Raw genomic sequence first — 18,122 nt, 5'->3', positions numbered from 1 at the left:
ACTTGTTAACCGGTAAATGAAAATTCTTGCATAATACGATCGTGAGAGTTTTGCACATAAATCGTCGCGTCTCATCTGCGGTTATGTTTTCGAACGGACTCGTTGAATTTTAAACGTTGATATTTTTAGTTCTGAATAACACTTCGGTTATTTATGCAAATGATTATTTGACGCGGCGGCGCTGTAGCTTTTATTGTGTATATTCAGGTTTCGAAGCGATCGATAAAAACCGCCTGAAAGATCCTCCAAAGATATTCATGCGAATTTTTTGCCCTGCTACCTTGACGATCCTTGCATTATTTTACTCCCAAAAACTCAACTTTTGCAACAACCATTCGCCTCAGCTTTGCTGCGATGCATGCGATTAATGTTACGCGCGCGTGCAGAGTTAATACTTGTCAATATGCATTGCTGTAGACTGCAGAAGCTTCGGCGCATTTTTGCAAATAAAAAGAGAAATTGAGACAAAGTCTCCTGCTTTTTCTGGGTGCAAGAGGTTTCGATAATCTAGAAATTAAATGACAATAGATTAATGTAGAGCAAAACGTGCATTTTTTATCTTCTAAAATAGGTTCAGGAAATGTAAACCTAATAAATAGTTTTCATTTTTACGTTAAATTATTCAGTGTGAATGTAAACTTTGGAGAATTGAAGATACTGTAAAAATGTTGAGGTTATGTTATATAACCTCAATACCTGTTGGTAGCGACCTATGTTCACTTCTTCTCTAGTCTACGATCATTACAAATGACCAAACACCTTTGATACGTAATAACGTAATATATAAACAGGAAGATTTATGTTCGTTGTCAATTCTTGAACTTGTGCATCGCATTTGTATTCCTTCTCTCTCGTCGTATTTTATGGTCTGTTGTGCACCAACGTCTTCAAAGATATTAAAAGCAGTTTTACGCTTTACAATAGCTTGCATTTTTTCTTCCTCTGATATTTATTTTATTCTTAAATACATTTATTTTAATTTTGTTTTATCTTATTTTATCTCTAACATATCTGTTCACCTTATTTGCTGTTATCCATTTGACAACAAGAAAGACACTACAATTATTGTTACAACTAGACTCCGAATTCTATACATACACGGTATGTGTATGGTACGATACGGTAGTAATACAAAATAAGCGTTCGAAGAATTTAGAAATATTGTTACGCTGTTTTCAACTAATTAAGATCTTTAAGGAAGGAGACAAAGTTCTATTTTGCTATAACCTGTTACAATTGAGGTAGATAATTTTTATTTCACGCAAAGACCCATAGTATAGTTATGCATTTATGAGAAAAATAATTAGTTTAAATGCAAACCAGTAAAGACATTTACAGACTTTGCAGATACTGGTACATCCCTATCAACTCTTTGAAATTATTAACAAGAAAAATGGATGTGTACGTAGCTGCCGTATCTTGCAATTAACACAAACAGTTTTTACTTCGCATAGAAATAAAACAGTCCAGTTATAATGTGATATAAATATTACTGCGTTATTAAAAAAAATAAATTATCCTGTAACATAGTAAATAATAAATTCTAAATAAATAAATTTTCCTGCAACAAGTTCTTCTATGATCGTGTTATCGGAAAGTAAATTGTCGCAATTGAAATTTTTGATTTATCAAACGCAACCTCGAAGACCGAATAAAATGAAAACAAAGCTCGAAGATGACGGACTCGATCGGAGAAGTTTGCAAGAAACGGCACCGAATATCCGTTACTATTGGACACCACTACATACGTACGTGTGTGGCCAGGCATTCCGCGGGATTTCTACACGCGACTAGAATACACCGACGGAACTGAATCGAGAGACAAACATATCCTGACCTTCGATACAGTTTGATTCGCCGTTGCCCGTTGTACCTCAGATCGCGTTACCAATTAAGAGATACAGGAAACGCGGGTACAGTTAGTTAGAGTTCAAAACCGATGGGAGAAAACGTTCGCGGAGAAGAGCAAACGAACCGCGATTATCTTTTTATTTTGCTAATGGAAACATCGAAATATCTTTTATTTCTTGTTCTGAACAATTTCTAGTGATTTTCACAATGTTCATCCTTTCACCGTCTCGGAAAGATTTTGCCAGGAACGAGCAAATTCTTTGAACGGAGAATGTCGTGACTTTCAACCCTTACGCGTTTTTCGAGATGAAAATTCGTCCACTTTCAGTGTTTAAATACCGTAAAAAGTAGGTAAAATAGAAAGTGTTGCAACGCACATTCCTTTAAACCACGGCTTTATGGGGGGGGGGGGGGCATAACTTAATGATTGCAAGTGTGCAACGTAATTTGATAAATTATTATCCTGTTTACAGCACCTTTGGTGCAGTTACTTCTAAGTATATGGAACAATGACTAACAAGCATTGACTGCAAGGCGCATAAATTAATCAGACGCTCACTTCTTTTCTTGATAATTTGAATATACTAAATATAATACAATGATTTATTTCAATCCTTTGAACGTCTTCACCCTTCTTAATTTTATCTATTCATTCTTGTTATAAATGCATACAATCTGCCGTCTACTAATGAGATTCTATAAAATGATTTCTATATAATATGATTACAAATATTTTTGTTCAATTAGGTAACAAGTAGTTATTAATTTTGAAGAAGTCGTTAATGTGTATGCGTATTGTTTCGTTTTGTTTCGCATACCCGTAGAGCGACGAAAGAGCGACGAAAATGATCAGATAGTAGCGTTGATTTCGTCGAACACTGTTGGGAAATTTGGAAAATCACAGAAATCTTGCAACACGGTGAAAGTCTCAGGTGAAAGCCTCGACGCATCGAATGTTTGTATCGAGCATCGAGTAAAATTTTAATGACCCTTCTGCCCGCGAGAGCTTTGAATCTTTAATTAGCGTCGCAGTGGCACGACCTATATGTTTTTTATGAAAATCTTCACGTGCCGCGAAACCTTGCAATTTATTTCGCATTTGTTAAAGATTTGTTGCTCGTCCACTTCTGAGGGACACTATGATTATGTGTAATGATAAAGAACTGCGTGAATAGGTTAAACCAGTTCTTTTTCCCGGAAATGAGGTCTGCCGGCGACCTTCAAATCTGCTGGATTCTAGATCATGGCTGGACACGTACAACAAGGAAAAAATGATTAAACATGGTTGATATTTATTAATATCGAATAGAAAAACCGAGAAACGAGGAGACCATAATTTTTTCATATTCTTCGGGATTTGAATTGAACGATGTTCGAGTTTTCGATTAAATCGTAAACGAAGATGAAATATAACGCGGGATGTTGCATTGAGAAATATTATTGAAAGAGAAACTGAAAATGGCAGAAACGACGGGTATTTGAAATTCAAATGCGTCTTTATTATCGTTCGCGGCTTTTGTAAATAAGCGTATATTTGCGCTGCGGAATCCAGTTCAGAGTATTACTACGCGTGTTTACGCGAGCTGGATTTCGTTTTTCTTTTAATTGGTTCACTTTTTATTTTCATAAATGGTATAAATCATGCCTCCGAGCATTGTAACATTCAAACAGGTGTATGCGCAATTAAATCGATCGGTAGTTTATAATTAATACGCTAACATTGCAACTATTTCACGGTAATTGCTGTGAACTTTTCAATTTTTCTTAAGGTGCTCGATCAATCTTCGAAGTCGATCTTGCATATTAATCGCAATGAGTTCAACATTATGTCGGATAAATAAATAGAAGTCGTAAAGGAGGGCTCACGTTCAATTATATTGATTTTTTGCAATTAGGAAACAATAATTGTTAACGTTTATAAATTACCGTATAAGGTAAATAAATAATCGACAAGCTTTAACATTTAGGCAAATGTTGCGGATAACTGAACTGTTCCAAATAACTATCTTGTGCATCACTGTTTAAGTTGTAACACAATATTCTATATTTTATGCCATTTGTACGGTCCCGAAAGGATACATGCCGCCGTCCCCAATAAACGACCAGCGACCAAGGGTCCGCATCCCTTGCGTCGCACGTGCAAAACACGCGAGGTACTCTCGGACTCGGGTTCCGAGAAATCGGTCGCTTCCTTGGGCCATCGGGACCGTCACCAGGTCAAGGGCCATAAATCCGCGGCGGGCCATTCGGGGCCACATCGTCACGCTGCTTCGGGGTGACGTCACTCTGGGATTTTCAACCGTCTTCGGCATTTTTCGGGAATTTTCCAGCATTGACTTGAGGGTGGGCTTTCGTCCTCCACCGAGGAGGGGATGCTCGAGAAGATCCTCCTCCCTCAAGTCAATCAACGAATGGGGATGATGTTTCCCCCAAACTGGGCCTTATCGAGGCATTTCGCGAGGAGATAAAAGACCGTACTCCGAAGCAGCGAGAGCCATTACGAAACATACAGTCGACATTACGATTAAGCCTTTTCCGACATTATACATCATCCAACCGACCACAAGATTGCTACGACCACTGTGATTCCTTTGAAATAGTCGCCCAATGTTAAATCGGCCGGCGACAAGTGCGGGATAGAAAAGTGCAATAAATTAAAGTTATTCACACCGAACGAATTATCATTATCCTCGGCACGACACATAACACCATTTTATACTTTCTTAATTTTAAATCAATGTTTAACATCGTTCAGAATGTTATAAAATGTAGTATATCTAAATACACAAGATAAAGCAGAAATATACACTCGCAAGAAAACGTCTGCGTATAAATTTTTGCGAAATTTGTTTTACTCGTTGTCTTATATACTTGTCCTCCTAGCTGCTCCAAACAAACCCGAGTCGCTTGGTCCAATTTTAGAACACTTGTATAAACGTTATTCTGAAAAAGTATACAAAAGAATCCTTTATTCCTGCGATTTTCAAGCAGACTCGGGTAAAAATGTTTGAAAAATTATTCGAAACAGTCAATTCAACACCCTTGTTTGTACGAAATAATATGTGCGCACAATTATGAAAGTGGCCTAAGTCAAAATTTAAAAAAAAATGAGTTTATCAGTTATTTTACACCACATTATTTTAAACTAAATTATTTAATTTTGGGTTGATAGGAATGAAAATAAGAAAAGCAAATTACTTATACGACCCTGAGCACCATTATGAACTGATAGAATAGTGTAGAAGAAGTGAAGAACATTTTCGATAAAACGAATGTCGCAGCCGGATTTTATTCCAACGAAATCACTAGAAGAGTCAACGACATGAAGAGGAAAAAATACCGCGGGCGAATCTGTCTCTTAGCTGCAAATACAATAGATGAGATTCGTGAAAAATGAACCATATAGAATGTTCTATAAAACTTCTTTAGATGCTCCTGAATTCCAAGTTTTGGATCTTTCACCTAAAAGAGGAAGACCCAAAATATACGGAAATATTAAGCTACTTCCTTTATACACCACCACTAGACCAGTATCGGAAGAAAAACATAAAGATATTATGTGGTTACTACCATACATTACTCCAGTTTTTCAGGAACACTTTCAAAATCTTAAAAACTCAAAATGATAAAAATGCATTACTTTTTTAGAATCATTAATAAATGTGCATGAATTATTTCATTAAAGTTATTGTTTCAAATAAAACTCATAGTTCTTTATTGCTTTAAGTCATCTATAATACATTTAGTTAATTTTGAAAATGGTCCAAGTCAATTCAAACTTTAAAAACAACATTTTCTTATGAAATTCAAACAAAATTTTATATTCATAATAAATTTCCATTAATCAAGACTAATAAAATTCTAAATAAAAAGATCGTATAATGTAAAAATATATTTTAATTTACGCAAATGCAATTCATTAAATTAATATCTCGAAACAAGAAATATGACTTAGACCACTTTCATAATTATGAGCACATATTTCAAGACTTATTGGCCGTCATGCAAACAATGAAAACAATGCGTCATACACAACTGAAAACAATTATTTATGTCGTGGTAAAGAAAATGATATTTTCTTAAGGCATACTGAAAATAATTACTTAAAATAGTATTTTACGTGTCGAAATTAATTATTTGAAATTAATTATTCGAAATTAATTATTTAAAATTAATTATTCGAAATTAATTATTCAAAATTTAATTTATTCACGATTAATATTTATGAGAGGTAGTTCTTTTTATACTTCTCTTAATTCGTGTAATTTCATGGAGTGTTCGATTTCATATATAATTTCACAAATATTTTACATATATTACAACGAACATTACATGTTTATAAAATCGTTTTGAAGTGCTTCATCCAATACAAAATATTATAGAAAAAGTATTTGCAAATATTTGTTCTTCTTACAGTTAGTTGAATTATTTCCGCCAAGGTATGTCCACACAGCAGACATTGAAAAATAGAAAATGATGCTCCGTATTTAATCATTCTCTTCTGTCGTTCACCGGCGCTAATGTCAAGTTCTGTTCGATCGGAAGTTCCGTTTCATCGTTCGATTCGATCCCGATAGCCCGTTGCAAAATAATGGAAGCCATGTTTCGCGCGAATACGAGGAGCCAGATAAACGCGCGCGGATCAACGATCTATTAAGAATTCGCGGTGCGTCGTTCGAATTTACGCGAGTATAATTCACGTCCCGGTGTTAACCCTGACGGGGAACCATTTAGTGTCCACCTCTGTAATACAAGTAATAGCTATTATACACCGGAGCAATTGTAGCGCGTGTAATTGTACGCGGAAACGAGCAGCGAAACTCGTGTACGCGTAGGGTACCGTCTGTCTCCATTACTGTTACTTGCTGATGCTATCCTAAATAATAGTGCAATGGCGGCATTGAATAGTAATAGCCGGGCATAACAGTAGCATGATTATTACCTTGGAATAGGCAACAGAGTGTCTACAACATTAAGACATTACCCTTAGCGAAATCCAATTACAATGATCGAGCACGCGTAATACGGCTACGAATATGTACATACAATTATGATTAAATTCCGGATTTTATGTATTCGTTCGGGGGCGCAGGAGCGCGTTCGGCACAATAAATGGAAAGATTTTAATGAGAGAGCTTTGAGTACTTTACGATCTACGATCTTCAAGGCATCGAATGAACTCCGATGGAATTTCTAGCGTAACGCGTAGCCTCGAGGATCTTACAATTTTATTAGTGCTCGATAATTACTATTAAATAGTAATAAAAATAATGTTGCAGTAATATTGTTTAATTAAATAATTTTAATTCATTTAAAACTTATCGACATGGCTGATCGAATAAATATGTATCAAGCGGATGTGATCTATTAGATTTAATTAATAAGCTCGTGAACTCATCGTTAAAGGCGCCACGGATTTGTAAAATGTGTTCATACGATTAACGTACGATGTTATATAACAATTCTATTGTGGATACTTTTTATTTTGTGAGGTATCAGAACTAATGGGGTTCTGACGTAGTATTTAAATTAACGAACCTTTGAATTGACAAATGTTGTCGAAGAACGAATCTTGCAAAACAAGTTGTGACAAATGATACATTGGCTAAACATACGTCATCTAATTAGAATAATACTAATGGTCTAAAAATTTCATTATCGTTTCCTCGGTTGATTTATTTAGCTTGTCGCCGATAATGGTTGGCCGAAGGATTATAAAGTAGGCTACTTATCGTCGATTACGCGCAATACGCGTTTTATGTAAACCCATTATGTCACACGCGCGCGCATAGACACAGGGCATTTCAACGTGAACACAATCTTATTTATCTTCTTTGCTTTATTCGTCCATTGTAACAATACGACCTAGAAATGACCTTTGGCGATACATGTTTGAATTAGCCTAACTGTTATCTTGGATTCATTTTCAGAGACATTTTGTCGCGTCTCTTTTTCTGATTTAAAATACTTGTCCTAGCATTATAGTTAAAAAGAAATATATTCTAATGCATACGCAAATAATATAAATTATCGCTTTAAGAAGGATAAATGTTTCTGAATCAATCAAAATAATATAATAGCTTCCTTTATGGATATTAATATTTCAATCTCCTGTTCCCATAATTCATTGTTGGACTAGCAATGTTATCGTACTTGTTTATATTATAACAAGCATAAATTTGATATCGACTTATTCGTATTTGATAGAAACGACGTTTGAATGCAACGGAGAAAATTATAATATACGTAACGAATAATTTTTTAACATAACCTTGATAGGACGAATAAATGTTTGTTATCCTGTATCTTATTATGTTATTACAATATAAGTTTCTTCGTTCCGTAAATTATAATTCAATCATTTGCATTCGAACCTCAATCCATCAGATATGAATTTTTGACGATTTGAACTGTCTATTGAAAATATTTCAATTAAAAAATACAAATAGTTGCAAATACTGTTTCTCTCAACTGTGTTACATATGTTCTATTTGTAATAGTAATCTATTTCTTTATATGTATAATAAGTATTTAAAATACAATATTTTCTTATTGAAAATGAATGATTTCTTTATTGAATTTTTTTGAAATTTTTCCAACCAAAGAGCTGCGAACATGTTTCGACATTCGTGTTTTCATTTTAAATATGTATTATACATATACATATAGTTTACTTTCTTTCATAAATATTATAATCGCAAAAAATAAAATACCGAATAATTAATAAAGATCTCGATCCACGAAATATTGTTGCAAATAATTATTTATCAGTTAATCATTTTTTTCACCACAACATAAACAACTATTTTCAATATGTATTCTTTATACGACGCGAAATAAATCTCGGAATATTATTTCATAGAAGCAACGTTAGTTCATCAACTATTTGCCATACTTTGTCAATTATTTTATATACGCAAATACGCGAGAACGGAAGTAATTAACCCTTTGACTTAACCCTTTGCACTCGAAGCCATGTTGATTGTAAATCAGATATAAAATTTCTGGTTTATAGTATGTCCATTATACATAATAAAGTGCATTTTTATGAATATGAAATTGATTTTTGTGACTCGTATCAAGAGTGGCACTGCTTAACAATTATTCAAATCTAAACTTTGTTGGTATAAAAATGATCTTGAGTCACCACTCGAGCGTAAAGGGTTGAAAATTAGATTCGCAGCGAGCCTACGTGCGTAGCTGTAACGTGGACGCAATCGAAACAATGCCTGTTCCGCTAGTTTTACAAGAACGAACGTCTGATTGAAATTACAGGGGAGGGCTGTGTGGAGAAACCGGTGTCGACCTTATGGCGCAATTACGTTACCAGCAACAGGCCGGACGTGTCGATGAGGCTGACGGTCACGAACGGTGGTTTGACCGCGACGACGAAGGATCACGGTCTGACGGAGTACTGGGCGCACAGAGTCACCTATTGTACAGCACCTGCTTCCCACCCGCGCCTCTTTGTCTGGGTGTACAGACACGAGGGACGCAGGCTGAGGCCCGAGCTCAGGTGCCACGCCGCCCTCTGCAGCAAGGAGTCCACCGCCAGGAGGCTGGCCTCGACCTTAAACGCCAGGCTACAGCAGGCACTCCTGGAATTCCGACGGGACAAGGTCTCCAGGCAAAATGCTAGGTAAGGATATCGATCATGAATCCATTCCGGGAAATTGTCTTTGGTTATTTGCTCTTTTAACCCTTTGCACGACACTGCCGCCGGCTGCCGCTACTATTTTCCCCTCCCTTTTCTCTCCGTTTCCCTCTTCCCTCTTTATACACACCAATCACATGCGGCAAAAAAGAGACGACGTCGACGTCGTCTCTTTTCTGAATCATCGAGATCGGAAACCGCGCGCGAGTCACTTTCTATTAACTTTTTAGCAACAAATGTACGTTTCTAAGCTCGTGAACGCCGTTGTCCGTGTAATCAAAAGTTTGAACATTTCTTACCGGAGCTACTGTTAAAAAAAAGAAATGAACCATAAGATGTCATCGTTTCACCTGTTGAATTGAAAAAGTCATTTCATCGAATCTGCAACAAATCAGTGTTTCTTGCGAACCATACAACACTTAGTTTTCTTGCGTATGTTTGTTTTGTGTATTTTTAACTGTGCGCCAAAGGAAGATTCAAACAATTTCGTTCGAAAAATATTCCATCTCTGGGTGTTGTACGAAGAACAATCTAATAATTCAAATAAATAATTCAAATAAAATATACACGAAGGAAGAAACACATTTTCAAATTTTGTCGATGTTTGATGCACATCGAAATATAGCCTAATTTTGCAATTATTATCACGACTTTGAATATTTGTTAATATTAATTTTCCATGACAAGCATAAATTATTTCTTTCCATGCAATCTATTCTAGATTTAGTTACAATTAATACAGTTTACATGCGCCGGTCATAGCCTCAGTAAGGAAATTAGAGGCAGGTTAGATGTCTCAATATACATTGATTGTACAGTAAATAATTGAGATTCCTTAAAATCTGTTAACTTTTACAAACAAAAGATACTCGTAGAATGTCTCATTTATACATCACTACTTCTCTGTTTCAAATTAACTTCGTGCGCAATAACTTGAACTCTGTTGTAACTAAAAGTTCCAAAGGATCGTACAGCTCTAATTTTTAAACAGATATTCAATGAAGGAATCAGCATAAAAACTTAATTAACGTTAAATTAAGGAACGGAATGCTGGAGAAATATGGAAGAGAAAGCGCATTATAATTTCTATACAATTATTATCTTCTATTATTAGTAACAATAAGAAAATTAAGAAGAACGAGATTCACGTCACAAAAGATCACAGTTCAATTTCAAATGTTTTACGCTCTTCTCTAACATTCAGCGCTAATAAAATCTATTTTAGGGCACATTCTACATCTATTTAACTCTTCCTGGAACCGTATGTCGTCAAGCGATCATTAATCATCAATTGGCTGGTAATACATTCGACACCAATATCTCGCAGAACTGTATAAAGTGAATCTTCTGAACACGGTTTCTATCCGAGGGAAACTCGTACGGTATAATCCATTAATTCGACGACGAGGAAAGCGATTGTTTTTCTATTCGCTGGTAAACACGAGCTATCGCGAGACCTCTGCTCAAACAGACAATTTGGGTCATGTCCATAGATCACAGCGTACAGGATCGTGTCGCGATTCAGGTCGTATTGGTCGTAGAGCGATGCACGTTTGATTCAATGTTCCGAGGAAAACTCCGGAGTCAGTAGGGGACAATATATTTTTCTGTGTACGTGTGCCACAGGCGCGTGTTACGATTCTCTATTATACACACTTGTCCTGAATAGCGGAGTCGAACAGCTGTCAAAGATAAATAGAAAACAAATGAACTTTCTCTACGACCCGAAGAACATCATTTAACTCGATGCTATCTGACGCGAGTTACCAAGTTAGGATACACGTCTATGCCTCTCGGTCTTTCCGCCATTTTACTTCTCGGCATGTGTCTCATTATGTAGGAAGACTCGGCGATTGATGAAAGAAGTGTGACACTTTATGAGAATGAAGTCGACGTGACAAGAAAAACTCCGTGTAACTTGTAAATCACGTAATTTGTAAGTGAATTGGTGCGAGAATTTGAAAACTCGTTTAGTATATCAATGTTTCGTTAGAGTTTAATTGAATACGTTTCTTCCGCAATCGATGTTGCATGTGTGTAATTTTAGAGATCGGAACATTATAGATTTTACTATATTCAAATAGAAAATTTTCACAACTGTAAGAAAGAAAAACTATTCAGGAAACCTTCCTTATTTACAACACTTTTATTTAATCAGAAGTAACGCATTGATATATCGATGTATCCTCGATTCTTCTAAAGTCCCAACAATTTTAATTTGCAGCTACATATTTTTCTGATAATTCATATATTTTCCATAAATATACGAATGCTTTTAGTTTCTCGTAAACTAATATCAAATGACAGTATCCACTGCATCGTTAATTCATTAAAATACAGTTCACTATCATTTATAATATCTGATCTTCGTTTATTTCTTTAGCTTATCAAATAATTAACGACTACCATTAAACTAAAAACTGAAAATTTCATGTGTTTTTCATCACACCGATGATCACGCTGTCGTATAAAATCAATTTCTATAATTTCTCTCAAACGTGGTAATATTAAGCCTCGAATGATACCTCGAGACTCTTCATGGTCCTAACAAAATGCACCACTGATGCCTCACTGATGCGTCGCAAGATATTTTCAAATACGCAATTTCTTTAATCTCTTCTGGATGTACGGATTCCGCAGTGTTAGCCAGTACTTAAAAGTACATTAGAAAAGTCGTACTTTCGGAAAGACACCAGTGTAACACTTCCTAATCTAATGAAACAGAACGCCATGTTAAGGTTAATAAGCTTTCTACGAACCCCGAAGAGTTCAAGGAAGAATGAACGTATTCCTTAACCACTAAAAAGAAATCCCACAGAACAGTTGGTCTTTATCTTTATCGTAGGTCTTTACCTTTATATCTTTAATGGTAGGATTTTAATTTTAATTTAAATATTCCACATAACAATTGCACGAGTAATAAACCGATTAATTCTTTTGAAAATTATGGAGTATCAAGATAACAAGAACGAACATTTACAATTCGATCGTACAGCAAAATAAATCGGAGACGTTCATTCTCGTGAACATGACGCTGCATGGTTCTCAAAAAATTAATCACTTTATTACTCGTACGGATCGAATAACTAAACAATCGTTCAACAAAAGAAAATCAAAGCTATCGAATAGCGTATGCAATGTAATTGTTAGACAACTGAAACTAAACGAATTTATGAACCGACTCAGTATTTCTCATTGTTAAAGAAAGTTCATTGTTCTTATCTTATCCAATTTAATCAGAAAATTGAAAAGCTAATGTACGAGTTAGTAAAATACAATATTGTTGTTTTCCACAGATTGTCGCTAGCAAACGCTCTGTACGAGAACCCATCGTTACCACGGCGGAAGTTACTTCTAAGCACAGGCGGTCAAAATTATCGGCCGCCCCTCGAAAGATCGAAAAGCGCGCCGAAATTATCGGCGATCGAGGAAGACATCGTCGCGGAGGAAATCGAGCAGCAGAGGATCCTGGAGGAGCTGAGGACCCTGGAGACGGTTGCTCGAAGCTGGCACGACCAGGACAGCTGGAGGCTTGCGCGATTGCTCGACGCACTGAATCGCGAGTCGTCCGACGAAAATGGAAGCATTTCGAGCGGATGCGAAACCGCCAGCACCGCGACCAGCGAGGAAAGAGCTCCAGGACCGGAAGACAATCACGCTGCAGGTCAATTGCTTAGAATTTTAACAATCGTCCGTGAGCAACGCGTATATTTTTACGGAGTCTCCCGAAATGTTCAAATCTAATGAACTTTGTATTTATGTACTGAGACCGTTTGAAGACACTTTCTCCTTACCGCCTTCGGTTGATCGTCAGTCTAATACTTTAGTATACTTGTGCACTATACGACGCATTATTAGTAATACAACAATGCACTAATCACACTTTATTTGAGATGATCATATTTGTAATTATTCACAGCCAGCAATTTTATACAAGAATGGAGTGTGTAACTTAATTGATGATTTTTTATTTGGGACTTTTTTGGGAAAAAGCTGTATTACTTTGTTAAAGAAATTTCATTATATACTTAAAGCTGTATATTTTCAAAAGTTTTCTTTTTATGATTTTTCAATATTATAATAGATATTGATATAGTATTTTTAATATTGATAAATATTACTATAATATTTTTAATATTTATAATCGATAAATATTTAAATATAGTATAAGTTATGGCTGACATTCAGGAAAGTATTGTTAAAAATTCATGTTATAATGTATTACGCAAATCTGATCGGTTTTCTAATTTTGTTTGAATCAACATCTAGCAACAATTAGAAAGATCTTTATTATTGTCCTATTTGAGACTTTCTATGTTTAATACATTCTCTGCTGGTGATAATTTTATAAATTTTGAAAAGTTACGATTTATGAGTAAAGAGTTTTTTAATGAATTATTCAATGGGAAATAGCAGTTTCAGTCGTATATCAGCAAGTCATCCTCACTCATATAATGTAATCATTTTCATTGAGATTATCATGTAAGTAAAAAGTTTTGAGATTCTTCACAGTAAACACAATAATTGAAAATATTGTGATACTTCATACTGTGATATTTCCTCCTTATCTACAGCAAACGATTCTCGATTTGATATCATGCTGTTAATAATTGACACAATTAATAAATATTGTATCTATATCTTTATTGTTTTAATGAACAATATATATGTACAGTGAATATTTCAATGTTGAGACACAATGAGTTTTTGATAAATTAATACAAACAGCACAAAAAGTGTAAGACCATACTTAACAACATTTCTCGAAAAGACAATTTTAAAAATACAGATCTAGAATATTCAAGAATCAAATTAACATATAGTCAAATATTTAATAAAAAAGACATTTGATCATTATTGAATCTAATAACATTACTTAAGTAGCTATTGCATTCACGTTAAGGAAAAAGTTACTTCAAATGACTTCAAATCAGGGGAGGAGGCTTACTTATCCAGTGTTTCTATTAATTAAGTATAAACAATTTTAATTAGATAAAAATAACTTTCCTCTTAATTATTCGAATAAGTTGTATGTAATACAAAAATGTCCTAAAACTCATTTAATGTCTTTACAATTTTGTTTCTGATCTAATCATTTTTGTCGAAAATACATCAAATTCGCAGTCTAGCTACTGAACTCGATACTAACAAATAAACTGCGAATTTAACCTAGTTATCAGAAAAATAAGTAGTTAAAATGTAAAATAATGTGAAAATTCAATGAACTTAAGGTCGCCTATATTAAAGAAATACATTTCTAACATTTATAAATGAAATATTCAATTCGTAAATAAAATTCGCGGCCTATAAATCGAATAACCTTACGCCTTACACGAACAAATCCTAATGTAACGTTTAACGAATCTACAGGTGAACCGGAGCAAAGATCGGAAAGACGAGTGATGTTCTCGGACGACGTGGTCAGAATAGGTGCAGGACCACGCAGGAATTCGGACGGTTCCCCAAACTTCATGACCTGCGCGGGAAGCCCGCGTTTTCACCTGCGGAGCGCGCAGACGAGCCGGAAGAGGTTTTCGACGAGGAGCGAGGAGGACGAGTCGATGGAGGAAGAGGACGAGGAGATAGAGGATCCGAGCTCCCACGTGTTCGACTTCGAAGACGCCGAGGATTTCGACGATGTGGTCGATTACAGGCCCAGGGGCGAGATCCTGCGTAGGATCGAGGACCCGCAAGAGAGGGAGAGACGGGTGATGGAGACGTATCCGGGCCGTATGAATCACGAGCTGCTGCAGAACGACGAATCCCCGTTTCTGACCTTGGACTCGCTCGACGAGGAAGTGGACAGCGACGAGAGCGGCTACGTCGAGGCGCCGCCGAAGTCTCTGCTGGGCCAGGACGACCGCAAAGAGGAGGAAGACGCGAACAATGGTCGCGTCGATCCGTGTCAAGGCCAGCCTGAGTCATCATCGGACGTGTGTAGAAGGTCGAAGCCCGCCGTTCAAGAGAGTCAGGCGAAACATGGGGATCCCAAAGAATCGAAGGAGGAGAAGAAAGTGAAAGAGGAGACTGAACCGAAGGAGTCTCCCCCGATCGACGAGAGGATCAAGGACAAAGAGAGAGAAAGGGCTGACTTCATTAAGTGTCCCATCTCGGAGACCATCAAGAAACTGGCGAACGCGTCCTTGAAGAGCTCCAAGTCGCTAGAGATGACCACGAACAGCTGCCTGAAGGCTCTGAATAACCTGAAGACCTCCAAGTCTTTCGACGGTGTGAAGACCGTGGACATCGACGTCGAGTCGCCCAGTCTTCATCAGAGGAAGCAACTGTTGGCCCAGCACGGCGTTGTTGTCTGAACGTTCCCAGGGAACGCGAACATAATCCCCGAGAGAGTTCCGACACGGTATGTCCTTTTCTGATCTTTGAAACGGCGGAACCGGACTGGATGGACTGATAAAGCGTATTCGTAGATTCGTTCGTACATTGTTAGAAAATTTCACTTCGTGGGACGCTGTTTAGTGGTCGTTGTGCTCGATCGGTAACAAGCTTTAGGAACTTCGTCGCTTCTTTTCTATTCGTACATTTTCGTAATAGACGGTTCGATGATCGGTGTATGCGGAGCAAAACTAAAGAAGTACTCCTTGCAGTTCGGTAGACAATAAACGCTCGTCCAATGTGGCAGAGACATGTTTTACGATGAGATACCGAGGATTATGCTGGATACCCTATATTAATGAACTGTAAGGGCAATAAGAGACCTCGAGTTTGAGTCACCTAGAATCGTGTGAGACCTAACTTTGTTCTCTGGCCCTGTAACGCCTTGAAATGCTTTCATTTTTAACCTATTTATATGTCAACAAGTTCAGAATTTGATTTCTTCTACATGTTGATACACAGCTTTTATACTAATTTAAATGAGATCGTGTCGTCATGTTATTCGTCCAATGTAATATTCGTGTTGAGAATTTTACTTTTATTAAATAGTTGATGTCCAGGCCAGTAGCTAGAATCGAGAAACCCTGCTATTTCGAGGCGTTATTACCATTAGATGGAAACAAATCAACCATGATGTCATAGCACATGCTCCGTTTCAGCGAAACACTTTGCAACCCCATAAACGTACCTAGGATATTCTCTGTACTGATTGACTAATCCGTTGCAAACGCGAATTCGCAAGTGTGTTGAGAGAGAAAAAAATGATTAATTCGGATTTATGGTCGTCATGAGTCCCGATAATTACGACTGAAGTTATTTGTTGCTTGGTAATGTGATACAATTACACGATTGGTCTGAGTGTATTTTTTGCAGAGAAGAGAACCGAATGTGTTCTTCGCGTCTGTTATGAAACTTTCGGAATAAAGGATCCAGGCGATGTCGACAAAAATGCTGAAATATCGCGTAAAAATAGTGATGAGATTCACGCAAATACAAAGGCAATAACCTTGCAAATATGTTTAGCGAGCGTGAGAATACGAATGCATGTTTCGTTAGCGATATTCAGCGTTGAGGATTCAAATATAAAAATGAAGTTCGATTCGTTTACTCGAGAAATACTTCTCACAAGTTATCCCGAAAATTCTACTAAAACGATGAAGCAAGAACGTGCCATAGACATGTTTCGCGCGATTTTGAAATTATCATGAAAAATCTCGAGAGAACCTTAAAATTGATGAACACGTTAACGAGCGAGTTGCGGCAGAATATTTCGAAGACGACGACGTGTTAATGTCGGCATCGGAAAATATTGCATGTATGCGTGGAGAAATAATGCTATGTTGACACTGTATCTATCCTACAATAATTTATGATCGTCTGTTATCGTTCTCCAACGATACCTTTCGTCCAGTTCCTCCGATATGTAAGAAGGGAAAATATTACGAGAGAAAATGACTAAGTTTGCGCGATATTTGCCAGAACGTCCTGGTCAAGATCCGATTCTGCGAACGAAAATAGTTACGAGGTTAGCATGGATGTGAAACGATGTATACGAGACAGTTTTAAAAGTCGATAATATTTGTAAAATGTTCTTCGTTCGCAGCCGAAGTCTTCTTGAACCACGTACGAAATCAAGCAATTGTACGAGAGACTTGTACCGCTATAGGTGGCTCGGTAATTACAGATCGCGTGCGAAACTACCAGCAAATCCGAATTGCAACTCTGCAAGGTGTACCTCCACGCGCGGATCCGGGTCAATCGATAGAATAGGAACTTCTCCTCGGCCATCAACCCCGCGCGCCTTTTACGAAGGGCCGAGAGACGCCATCTTGTTTTGACGATCGAGAGACATTCAGCTTGCACGAACATAAAATATTTCGAGAGATTTTGGGTGAACTGTTTCTGAAAACACATGTGTAATATATTTGAATTTAGAGAATTTTCTAATAAATTGTATCACAAATATCTGTAGACTAATTTCATTTGTACCATGAAATCGCATTTTGAAATTCTTACATTTAAGACAACGTCAGTCTTGAACTTTTAACACAACTTTATAAACATGATTTTGTAAAACGATGTTTCTATTTTATATAAAAATAGACTCTACGGTCAAAAATATTTTCTAAGTTTACAATTATATTTATCGTAGCGTAAATAACTTTTTACGTTTGTAAATTTCATTCGCCTAAAAAATTGTGCGTACGCAAAGATAATATTTTCT

General features: G+C 36.5%; 1 protein-coding gene across 2 annotated transcripts in view; it reads left to right on the top strand.

Moving 5' to 3' along the window:
• The window catches only part of LOC144468177 (uncharacterized), a 115,959-nt gene extending 98,096 nt beyond the window's left edge, over positions 1–17,863 (top strand). For both annotated transcript variants that reach the window (XM_078177449.1, XM_078177448.1), the window contains exons 3-5: positions 9,127–9,490; positions 12,802–13,169; positions 14,876–17,863. In XM_078177449.1, the coding sequence (XP_078033575.1) occupies positions 9,127–9,490; positions 12,802–13,169; positions 14,876–15,819 (1,676 nt within the window). In that variant the 3' untranslated portion in view covers positions 15,820–17,863. The remainder of the gene's footprint in view (positions 1–9,126; positions 9,491–12,801; positions 13,170–14,875) is intronic.
• Positions 17,864–18,122: the final 259 nt, after the last annotated feature.

The sequence above is a fragment of the Augochlora pura genome, chromosome 3, assembly GCF_028453695.1.
Source record: "Augochlora pura isolate Apur16 chromosome 3, APUR_v2.2.1, whole genome shotgun sequence".
Lineage (NCBI taxonomy): Eukaryota > Metazoa > Arthropoda > Insecta > Hymenoptera > Halictidae > Augochlora > Augochlora pura.
The sequence above is the reverse complement of the archived record's forward strand: the minus strand, read 5'-3'. Positions and strand labels throughout refer to the sequence as shown.